This window comes from Xiphias gladius, chromosome 15 (genome assembly GCF_016859285.1).
Source record: "Xiphias gladius isolate SHS-SW01 ecotype Sanya breed wild chromosome 15, ASM1685928v1, whole genome shotgun sequence".
NCBI lineage: Eukaryota > Metazoa > Chordata > Actinopteri > Istiophoriformes > Xiphiidae > Xiphias > Xiphias gladius.
Window position 1 is genome coordinate 33,035,448 of NC_053414.1, and position 14,881 is coordinate 33,050,328.

At 38.0% G+C, this 14,881-nt stretch overlaps 1 protein-coding gene across 1 annotated transcript; it reads right to left on the reverse strand.

The window, feature by feature from the left end:
* Positions 1-2,909: 2,909 nt before the first annotated feature.
* On the reverse strand, positions 2,910-14,171 carry dctd (dCMP deaminase). Its single transcript, XM_040147042.1, has 6 exons — positions 13,812-14,171; positions 12,033-12,132; positions 9,590-9,725; positions 8,155-8,271; positions 6,125-6,221; positions 2,910-3,908 (listed from the first exon to the last, which is right to left on the reverse strand). The coding sequence occupies exons 1-6, from the start codon at positions 13,850-13,852 to the stop codon at positions 3,848-3,850; spliced, it is 552 nt and encodes a 183-aa protein (XP_040002976.1). The 5' UTR covers positions 13,853-14,171; the 3' UTR covers positions 2,910-3,847.
* Positions 14,172-14,881: the final 710 nt, after the last annotated feature.

The window sequence follows — 14,881 nt, forward strand, 5'->3', positions numbered from 1 at the left end:
GACTAATCACTTTGCTGATCCTCTGACTTTTCATCTTGTACTTTTCATCAGGTCAAATTTTCAATTTGTCCAAATTAATTGTTTATGACCAAATAACTGCAAAACTGATATTCCCATCAGCCTCAGCTGTACTCTATGGTTTGCATTAATTATTAAATGTTAGCATGCTGACATGTTAAAACTAGGTCTAACAAGACAAATACAGAGACAAGTCCTTTGTCCGATGCAGTAAGGTCATTTGTAACTTTCACCGGTGCGGTCTCTGTGCTATGATGAACTCTAAATCCTGACTGAAAATCCTCAAATAAAACCTTTATTATGTCGAAAGTCAAACAACTGGTTAGTAACATCTTTTTCAAGGATCTTAAGAGAGAAAGGGTAGGTTAGATATGGGTTTATAGTTGGCTAAAACATCTGGATCAAGAGTAGGCTTTTTAAGAAGAGGTTTAATTACAGCTGTTTTAAAGGACTGCGGTACATAGCCTGTTAATAAAGACATATTGATTATATCTAGCAAAGAGGTGCTAACTAAGGTTAAAACTTCCTTAAGCAGCCTAGTTGGGATGGGGTCTAGGAGAAAAGTTGATGGTTTAGATGAAGACATTGGCAAAGGTCGATGGGAGAGAAACCGTCTAAGTGTTCATCAGGTTGCACAGCTGTTTCTAAGGTGCCTTTGTTTGAAGATAGGTCAGTGCCAGTTTAGGGCAGAAGGTGGTGGATTTAGTCTCTAATAGTTAGAATTTTATCATGAAAGCAACTCATGGAATCGTCACCACTGAGAGCTACAGGAATACATGGATAAGTTGAGCTATGACTCTGTCAGCCTGGCTACAGTGCTGAAAAGAAACTGAGGGTTGTTCTTATTTTCCTTTATTAGAGATGAGTGATAGGCTGCTCTGGCATTACAGAGGGCCTTCGTATACGTTTTAAGACTGTCATGCCAGGCTAAGTGGGATTCTTCCATTTTGGTAGAACGCCATATCCTTTCAAGTTTTCACAGTTTGCTTTAACATACGGGTTTGGGAGTTAAACCATGGAGCTAACCTCCTTTGTTTTATTTTCTTCTTTTTTAAGAGTCAAGTGTCATTCTCATTGAGCCTGCAGCACTATCAACAAGATTTTCAGTTTGGGAGGGACCAAAGTTAGCATAGGAGTCCTCTGTTATATTGTAACATGGAGGTATATTAAGTACTAATGGAATCACTTCCTTAAATTTAGCTACAGCACTATCAGATAGACATTTAGGAAAGACATTTTTGCCTATTAGTGTGTAGTCCAGTAATAGGAATTCAAAAGTTATTAAATAATGGTCTGATAAAAGATGATTCTGTGGAAAGACTATTAAATGTTCAATTTCGATGCCCTAAGTCAGAACGAGGTCCAGGGTGTAGTTAAAACATCGCCTGCTCTGGCCCCAGGAATACATTTGAGTATGGTCACCGCTGTCGCTAACTTCATGTTTCTCAAAATAGAGCTGCCAATAACCAGAGTTGGTTTCTCAGCGAGTGTGTTGCTGAGTGGGGAGTATCTGTTTGAAACATGAACCGGTTGGTGGTGAACCATGGGCTTCTGCTTACGGCTACGCTTCCTATTATGGACAGTCACCAAGCCGCCCTGGCTTCCCGAGTGGAGTGGCTGGAGTGCCTTCCGGTCAAATCGCTGACTGTCCTTGAGAGGCCCAGCAAAAGCCCAAACTTAAACCCATAGAACATCTATGGAGAGACCAGAGAAAGGCTGTTTAGATGCTTCCCATCTAATCTGACGGAGTCTGAGAGGATCTGTCATGAAGAACAAGATAAACAGGCCAAAATCCAGGTGTGCAAAGCTTGTAGAGACTAACCCAAGAAGAATCGAAGCCGTAATTGCTGCCAAAGGGTGTTCTACAAAGTACTGAATAAAGGGTCTAAAAACTGTAAAGAGATTTTGGTTTTTGATCTTTATTGAAATTAGCAAAAATTTCTTTAAAAAAAACATGTCTTCACTGTATTTATGGGTTATTGTGTGAAACTTGATGGGCAAAAATTGTAATTTTATCCATTTAAAGCTAAATCTACAACACAATTAAGTGTGCAAAAAGTGAAGGGGAATGCTTTCTGAAGCCACTGTACATACATGATTTCAATACAGACATGTTTATGAACAAATGATTAGGTTTCATATGCTTGTTATAACGGCATATTAGACAGTACAACAGCAAAAGGAAAGTGTTTTCAGCTTAATTGAAGGTAGTCTTGGAAGACAATGTGGTATAATCAGGGATACAATAAATGAACATGTTTTTTAAAAGCATTTTATGAAAAAAAAAATGAAAGAAATGTAAAATAAAAATTCTTTTTTAGTGATAATCTGCTGGCTCTTTGGATTTAAACATTCTCGCTTTTGACCCATCACATATTGCAGTCAGGCATTCCTGAATGCATTGCAATCAATCCATGGCTAAACAAATAGTTGTGTAACTACAACTGAAAATAGAAAGACATTTTACAATAACACATTCCAATCACAGAAGCTTTGACTCACCGACTGAAGGCAGCAACACTTTCAGAACACAATTGTAAAATGGTCTTTAAAAGTAAGATCCATATCCTCTATGGGGATATATTGAAAACCCCATATGCACACAGTAACATCTCAGTGTGTAAAGATGAGAAGGACAGTGCTAATGTTGGGATAATTAAGGCATTCACAAAGCAACTACATGAATCCCTCTAATCTGGCAAATTGTCATAATTTTGTAATTTAATAAAAACAATTTATTTATTATCTATGACGAAATACAGCTACCATAGGTCTTAGTCATAGATGTGCTGTCAAAGCCTCATTAAAGCTGTAGCTGTTAAATTCTCAAAAAAAGAATAATTGTCTTATCTTTGTTGAATAACAAAAAGTGCTCAAATTTTACTTGCGAGTAAAGTAGTAGATGCACATTTAATTTTTCAGAGAGCATCTCAAAACTGTCATACATAGTAGTAGTAGTACATTGTAGATCTCAATGAAACCAACTGTTTAAACAAACGGTTAAAGAAAATAAAGGTAGATTAAAGGTTACATTTTACAGACGCTACTTTTTACAAACAGGGTTGATGACCCTAATTTCAAACAGTGCCAATTTAATGCAAATAACCTGTAAATTGCGGGGAGTGATATACAGAGTGATATGAGATTCAGTTGCATGCAATCAATCAGCATTAAAATGAAATTCATGCCTGGTAAAAGTGAAATTTGTATCAAGGTTGGATGATTAGAAAGTTTTGCCATTTTTTACCGTGTACTTATAAAATAATAGAGAACACAAAATCTGTACCCCATGAAACCTCAACTGTTAACCCAGATGCTAAAAGGCTGCCAGTTTTCAATAGAAAAGAGACGGCTTCGGCGGTGAATGCCAAAAAGTCAAAAGTCAAATAAATTAAATATCAAGACACCTCTGTATTAATGTGGAACCTTTTTTGATGGAGGAGAAAAACAGATATCAGGTTTTCCCCTGTACAGACAGCCATATGAAAATCTGATTGACAACAGAGAAGTTTAAAAACAACAACACTCAAAATAGCATGTTCAAAAAAACTTAAACAGCATAGAAGGACCTCCCGCAACAGTCAGCCAAAAGGAGCAAAGCCTCAGAATGAACTTATCTCGAATATCCAGTTAAATCAAAATATCAAAAGACGCCAAAGTCAAGGTATCCTTGAGTTTTCCTTTGGACAAAGCAGGGGGCAAGAAGACATACAGAAAAGAAGCATCAAAGTCCCTTTCAATTTCATCAGTCTTCCTCTGCTCGCTGCCTCATTCAGTGGCTCCCCAAGGTGAGTCGTTTGCATTTTCACTTGGTTGCGCTGTTCAGCATTCAAGTGTGGTTAATGGAATTAAAATCAATGACAATCTCACTCTTCCTGGGCTTGAACAGCCTGCCAAAACACAAAGAGGAAAAAAAAACACATGCGATAGTCAGGAATGCACAGATATAAGGACACACATAGAAAACACCAAATAGAAACATGCATGTGGATGAAAGTCACCTTTTCATTGTTTTTTGAAGTCATACTTTCATCTGTCCCCTTATAAATTTTCACAAGGTATGGACAAGTTGTCATTAGAAAATAGTGTGTGTGTGTGTGTGTGTGTGTGTGTGTGTGTGTGTGTGTGTGTGTGTGTGTGAGAGAGAAAGAAAGGGAAAAAGACCAAGAGGAGGAATAAAAAAAAAAAACAGTTTCACAACCTGCTTAAGTGAGTTTAAAAAAAAATATAGGTGTGTCATTGTTTTTTCAACTTGTCCCAGCATCTAATAGCTTCTCTCTCTATGACCAGGTGTCCCTCAGCAGATTATTAGTGGGTACATACACCATGTCCCTGACAAAAATCCAGGCCCCAGACAACCAAAAAACACAAGGGTGTAGATTCTGACCTGCCAAAAACCTCTCCGTTCAGTTCACAGCTAGGTCCAGGTAACTCTTTGACATACACGTTTTAATCCACACTAAAATCTGTATGTAGGAAAAGCATTGTGGTACTGACCTCTATAGGCTGAAATTATCCCCCCTCATCAACATCCCCTTAGGATCAACAGCTCGCAACTGTTGGTTCACTCATCAGCTTAGCTTTTAGCAGGCAGTCGTTTTCAGAAAAAAGCTCTAAAAACCCACTGTAGGCAACCTGGAACATAGCACATAGAAATTTTGCAACTAGCTAGTGAAGAAAGTGGAGCATTTAGCAGCTGAAGGGCCAGATACTTTTTTTCAGAAGCTGTTAGTGACAAAAACAGAGCTAAAAGGAGAGTTACTGTTGGACTAGTATTCGTCAGGTGGACAGAAACACGACTTCAAATAAAAGCTACTGTTGCTCTGTCTGCTGGACACGGGTATGGCAATACTTTGGCTAATTACAGTCTGACATTACAGGTGATTCATATTGTAAACTGCCTAAAAACTGTTTAATGAATATGAGAAATATACCAAACTTGTGCTTACAAAGAGAGATTTTAAGAACTATTTTGCAATTGAACCCTAATTTACGACCATTGTGAGCACAGGGGATGCTGGCCTTTGCTTCTCATAGTGAATCCACTAAAATTAAAAATATAATTCGCCTACCGACTATATCAAAAGACAGTTTTTATCATGAATCCTAGGTGTCACCATCACTATATGTATGCGAACACTGCTATTGCACAATATATAGTTACGTACGCAAGTATTTGGACAGTGACATTATTTTTTTGAATTTTGCCTCTGTTCCAATTGGATGTGATTGAAGTTTAGACTTTCAGCATTAACTAAAGGGGTTTAACTAAAATTTCACATTAATTGTTTAGGAATTACAGCCATTTTTATACATATGTCACTCATTTTCAGAGGTTCAAAAGTAATTATAAATATAAGGATAGTTTTTAGCACTTGGATGAAAATCCTTTCCTCTACTGTGTTTTGTTGTCATTTACAGTTGTGTTTCTCTCCTCTCTGTTTCACTGTGAGTGTGTCTTGCCCCTCCTCACAAACACAGAGCGGAGCGAGTACAGGAAAGACAGCTTGACAACTCGTTAAGTGCAATAAAAGCTCTCCAACAAGTGCTATAAATCCCTCTAAAACCAAAGATGGACAGACGTCAAGCCAAATGTTTGAAAGGCAGACCAAAATGTCAGCGTTTTTAAAACACAAGCAATCCGGCAACTCTGCTGCTGATGGCAGGGAAGCTAGTCCTGGCCAGAGCACAAGCAGCTCTCCTGCTTATACAGCTGCATCCCCTGACAAGCATAGGAGGACAGGCTTTGACCCATCTTGGCTCTCAGAGAGGAAATACTCCTCCTGGCTCTACAAGACCAATATAGGTAAGGTTAGATCCAAAGTAAATAAAATTGTACACTTAATTCAACTCCATACAATCTTGTAACACTCACACCGAGATCAAACTCATGTAAATTCTCCTCAACTTTTAAAAGGATTCTGAGAAATTAAGTAAATAACTATCAAGTTGTACACAGAGGATGAAAGAATCTGATGCAACAAAAGAATTTATTTACAACACTATCACAAAATAACAGTGCTTGAGAATCAGGGTGAAATTTTGCTTTAAGGCAAGAAAGCACCACTTTTTTCTTTGTGTGCCAGAGAAAACTTGAACTACTCACCTGAACTGTACACCTGCCATGCTGAGCAGCCTTCTGGAAGCGGTCATCTGCGGCGTGTCATGGTACTTGTCAGACAGATAGACCACTTCCTTAATACCTGGACAGAGGGAGGGATAAATAAGGGAGGCAGAAGGCAAGAGTGTAAAATAAAGACCGTTATTTGTCTTCTTAGTGCAAGACTATTAAAAGCAGGAAGAGAGAGAAGACGTAAAAGCAGAAGAGCTGATTTCACTGTTATTTTTACCCTGTTTTTCCCCTATAAGGCAACATCTGTTCGTCCAGCCATCCAAATGTTTGGCTCAGAGGAAGATATTTCAGTAAATGCCGGCCAGAACCACTAAGTTTAAATGTATTAGCCTTTATTCATGGTTTGCACAACCATAACCTGCCACGCTAATGTTCCAGCAGCTGGGGAAATAATATAAATCACACTGTTCATTCTACCATGTATTATATACATACATGTATATTAATATTTGGGATGTGTATTTTTTATTTTGAATTTTCAAGGGCTTCATGGAGATTAACCTTTTTTCTCTCACAGAGAACTCAGTCTGTTTCCCCCATTTCATCCATGCTGTCTTTAAAGGAAATGAAAAGAGCTCATGTGATGGTCATTACTGAAGCTTGCCCCGACTTCAAATGCTGATTCTGTAGTACTGCTACTACTAATTTATTCAGCCTCTCCTCCCAAGCTGTAGTTGTTCCTGGTTTGCACCAAAGCCTGTGGTCACCAAAACTGCAAAAGCATGCTTTTCACACCTGGTTATCTTAAAACAGGGCCCGCAGTATCTCTCTCTCTCTCTCTCTCTCAAAATACTCTGCTTTTGTAAGCACACATTCAGACTGATATAATGGCCCTAAAGATTTATTTTCTCAATCAGCTTCTTACTACGACTAATGAGAACCTACAAGAACATGGTTTTCTACTGAAGTTGGAACAGGTTTGGTTACACCTACACAGTTCAGATGAAGCTGGTTAGCTGAGTTTTTGACAGTTCAATTTAATAACTTAATAAACAGATATTATACAGCGAGATTGTAGAGAAATGCAAACAATTTGAAGCCAAATTTTCGAGGCCTTTAAGCTATATATGAAACAGCAGCCTGGGTGCCAACACAGAGTGCCCTGGCAAAAAAAAAGGTGCATCATCTGGCAAGGCGCCAGATGACGCACCTTTTACAACTTTTTTATGACTTTTTAGAGTTGTAAAATCCTGTCTGTGAGTATTAAAAAATGTTGTGTTTTGGCATCTGATAAGCCTTCACTCATGGGTCTATAACTCAAATTGGACTTCCTGGATTGTATATCATTGTCTCACTAATACCTAAACAATAATATTTGTGTTGACCCCCATATACAATGAAGGTGAGTTGAATTTTGTTTGTTATTGCTTACAGCACAGAAAATCTCAAAAGCAACTTGCCTTTCTGCAATCACTGTCCTGGTTACTGAGGATAGAAATGATACTAAATTTCTTATTTAATCATCATTCAAATAGAGTGTAAAATACCCAAGTTTGAAAACAAATGACGGCTGCAGCAGGATCGATACACTGAAAAAGTTTATTTACGTTATGTCAGTCAAGAGTGCAGGTGAGTCTGATGATAAATGTAACTTCCAATACTCATAAAGACATTATTTGCATGTTTGTTGTATACATTCACTCTGTTTGCATATGATTCAGAGTTGCAGAGTCTGATATGGTTTTGAGGCCTTTATTGGATAAGGCCTCCTTTCAAATGCAGAAATATGCAAACTCCTTTCTCATACAAAAATGTTCTACATGGGATTGGGAGTTTTCATTACACATCATGAAATCAATGTCTTGAAATATATGTGCAAATAAAAAACATATTTTTTATATCATTATAATTATTTATAAATAATATAAAATATCATTATCAATAATATAAAATATCCTTACTGACCTGAAAAAAAAAAAAAAAAAAAAAAAAAAAAATTCAGTATCAGTCTACTGATATTTACAACTGACTGGAGTTAAAAAGTGTGTGTTGGTAATACCCACCTGCCTGGATGATGAGCTTGGCACACTCGTTGCAGGGGAACAAAGCCACATACATGGTACAGCCTTTCACATCAGCACTATTCTTGTTCATAATGGCATTCAGCTCTGCATGGCACACTGTGGGACAGAGTATTGAAATTGTCCCTGGTCAATACAAGACACTTCGTGTTTAAGTTTAATTAGGTTGGATTGCAAACAAGGCTTTGAGTACCACAAACAAAATTCCATTTACCTTCATTGTATTGGGCCTCAGTCTAAAGACCACTTGGTCAATTTAGTCTGTCCGTCCCTTCATCCTATACTTGCTTTTAGTTTTGAAAGCTAATAGCCAGATTTCCATGGATTTTGCTGATGATATTAATTGTCTCCAGTGGATGAATTGTCTGGATAAATTCTAACGTAATGTTTACCAAGGAGTGATATGAAAATCTAATGGCAAGATTACCCTGAAGTTGTCTTGAGAAGATTCATGCTCCAAGAGGATGAACCCTTTCCATTTTGCAAACTCAGCTGTCCTCAAGTATTGCCATCAGGCCACAATTTCTACTTGTATATAAAAAAAAAAAAAAAAATGTAATTGGCCAGTTGCAATTAAAAAAAAAGTGTTGTTAGTGTTGCACTCCTATAACACTGTCACAAAGGATCAACAACAAAAAGGAGTCATAAAAGGCTTTATACAACATGTACTATGCAGTAGAGTAGTACTGCCCCACACTAGAAGTGAGGCTCAGGAAAAAAAAACAAAATCAGCAGTAAATTGCTTGTTTAGTTCACTTTAACATTAGGGGTTTTAAAAACACTGAGTCACCATTAAGGGCTTTCAATGTTTTTGTCTTTTTTAAGTGCCAGTTATTATGTAGAAATATTTTGTCAATACATTGAATTTTCTATGGAATTTTCAGTTCACTAAATGACAGTAAAAAAGTATAATCAAAACAAGGAGAAAGACAAATGGGGAGAAAGAGCTCTTTATGAGTGGAGAAAGATGTAGATTACTTATTTGACCTCTATCACACCTGAAATTAAGCACAGAGAGATAAGGGAAGAATGAAAGAAAAAAGAGAAACTGACAGAGAGATAAAGTAGACTGTGAAAGCATGTTATCAATGGAGAAAGATTTTAAGATTCATTAATTATCCTGTACCACCCTCTACTGGACGTTTAGCACTTAAGACATGAAGAGAAATCAGCAGTATGGTATGGATAACTAACAAATTACAGTCTTTGCTGCACACATAAATGCCTTTAAAATTGAAGTATGTTAATTCTAGAAAACCAGATGAATACTATGGAGTTGTGCTGTGGTAGATGGAACCAGGAGCACTCTGTGATTTCGTTGTATATGCACATTTTTTTCCCCAAACGGTTTGATTCAAGAATATGTCCACAATTATAACAAAAAATTAAAAGAGTGCATGTGCATATGCAATCTCACCGTAAGGGTATTTAGTGTCAAGCTGGTCATCAGCAGAACGGGACCACGGTAGTAGGTCATCATCACAGCCATTGGGCATACCATTGTAACCAATGCCAACTATTTTATTCTCCTGGTTCACTATACACGCCCCAACCTGCAGAGAGGGCGAGAGGTTCAACAGTCTTTTTTAGGTGTATTTTTTTTTTTTTTTTTTTAAATAAATGAATAAATAATCAAACAGTCCAGTGTATCATGAAATAAGCCAAGATTGAAGCAACAGTCCACTACTTTCAGTAGTATCTCATATACTCTAATTGCTTTGATATTAATAAGGTCCCTTTAAATTCTACTTGTTTTATGCTTTTCTACACATACACATACACATACAGGGGCATGAGAAAGTTTGGGCACCATTGGCCAAAATTTCTGTTACTGTGAACAGTTTAGTAAGTAAAAGATGACCAGATCTCCAAAAGGCATAAAGTTATAAGTTGGAACATTCTATTCAACATTTTAAGCAAGATTCGTGTAATATTTTTGTTTTGTACAATTTAAGAGTGAAAAAAAAAGGAAAGGAGCATTGTACAAATGTTTGGGTACCCCAAGAGATTTGAACTGACAGATTACTTTTACCAGAGTCTCAGACCTTAATTAGTTTGTTAGGGCTATGGCTTGTTCACAGTCCTGGTAAGGAAAGGCCAGGTGATGCAAATTTCAAAGCTTTATAAATACTCTGATTCCTCAAACCTTGTTCCAACAATCAGCAGCCATGGGCTCCTCTAAGCAGCTGCCTAGCACTCTGAAAATTTAAATAATTGATTCCCACAAAGCGGGAGAAGGCTATAGGAAGATAGCAGAGCGTTTTCTGGTGGCTGTTTCCTCAGTCCCTAATGTAATTAAGAAATGGCAGTTAACAGGAAAGACGAAGGTCAATTTGAGGTCGGGAAGACGAAGAAAATTTTCTGGGAGAACTGCTCGTAGGATTGCTAGAAAGGCAAATCAAAACCTCTGTTTGACTGCAAAAGACCTCCAGAAAGATTTACCAGACTCTGGAGCGGTGGTGCACTGTTCTACTGCACAGCAACACCTGAACAAATATGACTTTCATGGAAGAGTCATCAGAAGACGACCTTTCCTGTGTCCTCACTACAAAATTCAGCGTCACAAGTTTGCAAAGGAACATCTAAACAAGCCTGATGCAATTTGGAAACAAGTCCTGTGGACTGATGAAGTTAAAATAGAACTTTTTGGCTGCAATAAGCAGTTAAGTTTTGAGAAAAAAGGTGCAGAATTTCATGAAAACAACACTTCTCCAACTGTAGAGCAGGGGGATGGATTGATCGTGCTTTGGGCTTGTGTTGCAGCCAGTGGCAAAAATGGATTCAATTAAATACCAGCAAATTCTGAGAGCAAACATCATAACGTTTGTAAAAAAGCTGATGATGGCTTCTACAAAGGGATAAGGATCCTAAAGTCCATAATGGACTACCTCAAGAGGTGCAAGCTGAAGATTTTACCGTGGCCCTGACAAATCATCCATGGATAGACCTCAAAAGAGCAGTGCATGCAAGACGGCCCAAGAATCTCACAGAACCTGAAGCCTTTTGAAAGGAAGAATGGGTGAACATCCCCCAAACAAGAGCTGAAAGACTTAGCTGCTACAAAAAGCCTTTACAAGCTGTGATACTTGTCAAAGGAGGTGTTACTAAGTACTGACCATGCAGGGTGCCCAACCTTTGTTTCAAGCCCCTTTCCTTTTTTGTTATTTTGAAACTTTAAAAGATGGAAATAAGTAAAAAGTAATCTTGCTTAAAATATTCAGAAATGTGTTATCTTTAACTTTATGCCTTTTGTAAATCAGTTCATCTCTTACTCAACTATTCCCAGTAACAGAAATTTTGACCAGGGGTACCCAAACTTTTTCATGCCACTGTACTAGGCCTATATGCTGTATACTGAAAGTGCTGGTCTGTTTGTTTCAAGATTTAGAAGCTACGTTTGCTCTAACAGCATTTTCCCATTTTTATCTACTGCCAATAATGACCATTTTGAGAGCTTATAGGCCTTGCCTCTCCCCTTACTGCTGCACACCTTACCTACTGAATGTTTTCAAAACTTCTTCCAATCATGCCACTATGGAAGTGTAAATTATGGGATTTGAATGTGAATCCCGATTAGGATATATACGGCAGAACCACAATTCCTGTACAGGAATGAGGCCTAGAAAAACTTCTCACTTGACAGCATGAATGGGGACTTGACAGAAAGGTACACCAGCCCCCTTGCCTCAGGACCTATGCCTACTTAAAGTACCCTATTCAAGTTGTCTGTTGCCTAACAGTTGGTCAGGATGCCTTCTGGGATTTATTAACAAAAATGTTTTGTTCAAAATCAATGAGATACTTTACATCATTGTAAAGTATCTAATTGTTACTGCCCTGCTAAATGTAAACACACACACCTGTGAGCTTGGGTCTTTGCTCCTTTGGGCTGACAGAAAGGCTACAGCCATAAAATAGTCTGGCCATTCCAGGTAGTCTTCTCTCTTCCTGGTTACGCCACTAGAGATAAACACAAAAAAAGAGAGGAGGTAAATGTTTTGTGAAGAAATCAACTTTTGAGTTAAGAGGCTTATATTTACTGAAATCCCAGCTCATTTCTGAGCAGTAATTCCCTCTGTTTACACACCTATTCAGATTACTACATTTGAATTGAACTTGCATTACCTTGCATGACATAAATCTCATTTACACACAAAAACAACACACACTTGTGCAATTTAACAAGCTAGCTTTAGGTAGAATCAGGGCCATGTTCGGGAAAGCGGGTAACTTCCTCTGTGAACCATACCTGTTCTCTGGCCGGGTTTTTCAACTAATTCTGAGTTTCTCTGTGTCTCCTTCCCTCCTCCCAAGCCTGAAGGAGCTTTCTGTCACACCGTGCTTCATTTCCTCATTCATACAGTCCATATCAAAGCACATATTGGAGCGTGTTAATTTGTAGAAGTCTATATTGGGACAAGATTAAAATACCGAATGGACATTAGTTTGTTACCCAAGCTCTATCTTTACTAAAGTAAACTGTCAGGTTGTCAATTAGTTCCCCTGCACGGAAACATGTACTGTGAATTAATCACTGCAAAAAAAAAAAAAAAAAACAAAAAAAACAACCCTGTGTGAAACTTTAGACACATAAGACATTGATTAATGGATAATCATTTGTCATGGTGTGATTGGTCAAGCTGATGGAAAATTGTTACCATAGTTATACCACACTGTAGATTATGTAATATTTCTGAGCGAGTAGCGAAGAGTAACATTTAAAAATAAATTTTTGAGTATAGCCTGCTTATACTCTGAACGTGATTTAACATCATTTCAGTTACTGTATTTAAATGTACTACATGTTCATATATAGTTGTTATTTTTAAATGTAACATACCCATCTGAAAATGTACACTCAGTTTTAACCTAGATGCTTTTTCAATCATAAATCTATAAACGTCTGTCTTATTTCATCTGCTGCTGCCACCTGGGCCTTGTCCCCATAAGGTTACAGCTGAATATATATATTTTAAAATCTAAATCTAAAATCTAAACAGTTGGATTTCAGCACTTCACAATCCATTGAGTAAATAAAGTCTGCTAAATGATGTGGTCTATTGCACTAGGCTGAATCAAATGTAAAAGTGTTAACTTATTGACTGTTTTCTCTCTGCTGCTACTGTGTTTTTAAAAATAAATTTGCACTGCCACGATTAATATGGAAGCTCTGCTCTTTACTCTACATTCACCAGGCATGCGCTTAACTCAAGAGTGAACACACTCATTATTGATTGAACTAACTCCGGTCGGCTGTTCTGAAGTCTGCGTTTCACATCTCAGGGTTAGTCAACTCAGAGCCTCAGTTTGTTAAAGCTGCTTTCTAAAACGGGCCCCAGGTATAAAGGGTCTGAGCACGAGAGAACACTTGTCCTTATAACTTAAGGATTACATTTAACAAACAGGGTGACAGGGTGAAAAATGGCACCGATTCACGCAGTCTAGTGTTTTCAATCTGAGAACCGAATATACTGAATGGAAAATTGACGAGGCAACTTATCAAACGCTGGGGAAAACCAACATGTGGACAGACAAAACTCCACCAGCGTGTGTTGTCTGTCTCATGGCCTATCTTTACGTCCTCTCGGCGGATGTGTGTCCCTCATGTCGAATGTTGACAAAAAGTTAAAACTAGTTACCCGTTTGGATGACCAAGGCTCGGCTGCTGAATTCCTTCCATAGTTTGCCAAATGCTGGAAGTTTTTCAGGTTCTCTCGGGACTGTGGTTGCTTTCTGAATGCGAAAGGCACCCTCGGTAGAAAACTGAGACACACCCCGCGACACCACGTCATCACGAAGCAGGAGGAAATCTCCCGCGCTAACTACTATAAGGTTTTAACTCGGATCTATGCCTCCGAGGACAAACTCCGATTCCTTTGCGAAGACGCGAACAATCCAATCACAGCCATGACAATAAAAGTCCAACTTTAGCTTTTAACTGCAATAAAGTATACTATGTTAGAGAGTAGTAAACCGAACGTGTCAATTCGCTTTGCTTTAGTTGACGGAGGTGGGCCGGCGCGCGCGCGCACACGTACACCACTCCCAAATCTCAGTATACGTTTGATCTTGTTGAATTTTGCCTCATTCACTTTGCTCTACAGTTTCCATAAAAATACAGTTTTAAAGTCAGAGACTGTAAAGTGTTAGGCTGATGAGACTCACCGATATTTTCTCCTGTAGCCACTGCATGTATTCCAGGTTATGCCAAAACTTCAGAGGGTCAAAAAAAGAGCCACTGATGTTTGTTGCTTACAGCTGTTTGTAGGATTCTTTCTGCTTAGTTTAGGCTATTAAATACCTGTAGCCACCACACTGCAGCGGGATTGATATGTGCTTCTCCAAAGTGAGAGAGCTGCCGTGCTCATTTACTGATGTGGCTGAGCAACGCTAACTTCATTAATTATTAATAATTATTAATTATCCCTGACATGGCGCCAGGAATCATGTAAAGGTACTTTATGGGGCTCAAATTAGACTCAATAAGATTTTGAGCTTGTAAAGGGATGTTCACAAATAATTTCAAAGTTTATCAATGTAAATCAACCTTAGTAAACCTGTAAAATAAACATGCATATTGGCACATACTTTACTTGTAGTGTAAAGCGCTTTGAGTGGTGGATAAGACTAGAAAAGTTATATATAAGTGCAGTGTTTCCTAATAATATTGCCTAAAGGAAGCATATATGAGGTGAATAGAACTGGTCCG

Excerpts from the sequence above, each read along its gene's own strand:
- dctd (XM_040147042.1), bottom strand. The coding sequence starts at position 13,852 with ATGGAAGGAATTCAGCAGCCGAGCCTTGGTCATCCAAACGG. Across the intron at positions 9,726-12,032 it reads GCAAAGACCCAAGCTCACAG|GTTGGGGCGTGTATAGTGAA; the intron begins GTGTGTGTGTTT and ends CCCTCTCTGCAG. Across the intron at positions 6,222-8,154 it reads CAAGCTCATCATCCAGGCAG|GTATTAAGGAAGTGGTCTAT; the intron begins GTGGGTATTACC and ends CCCTCTGTCCAG.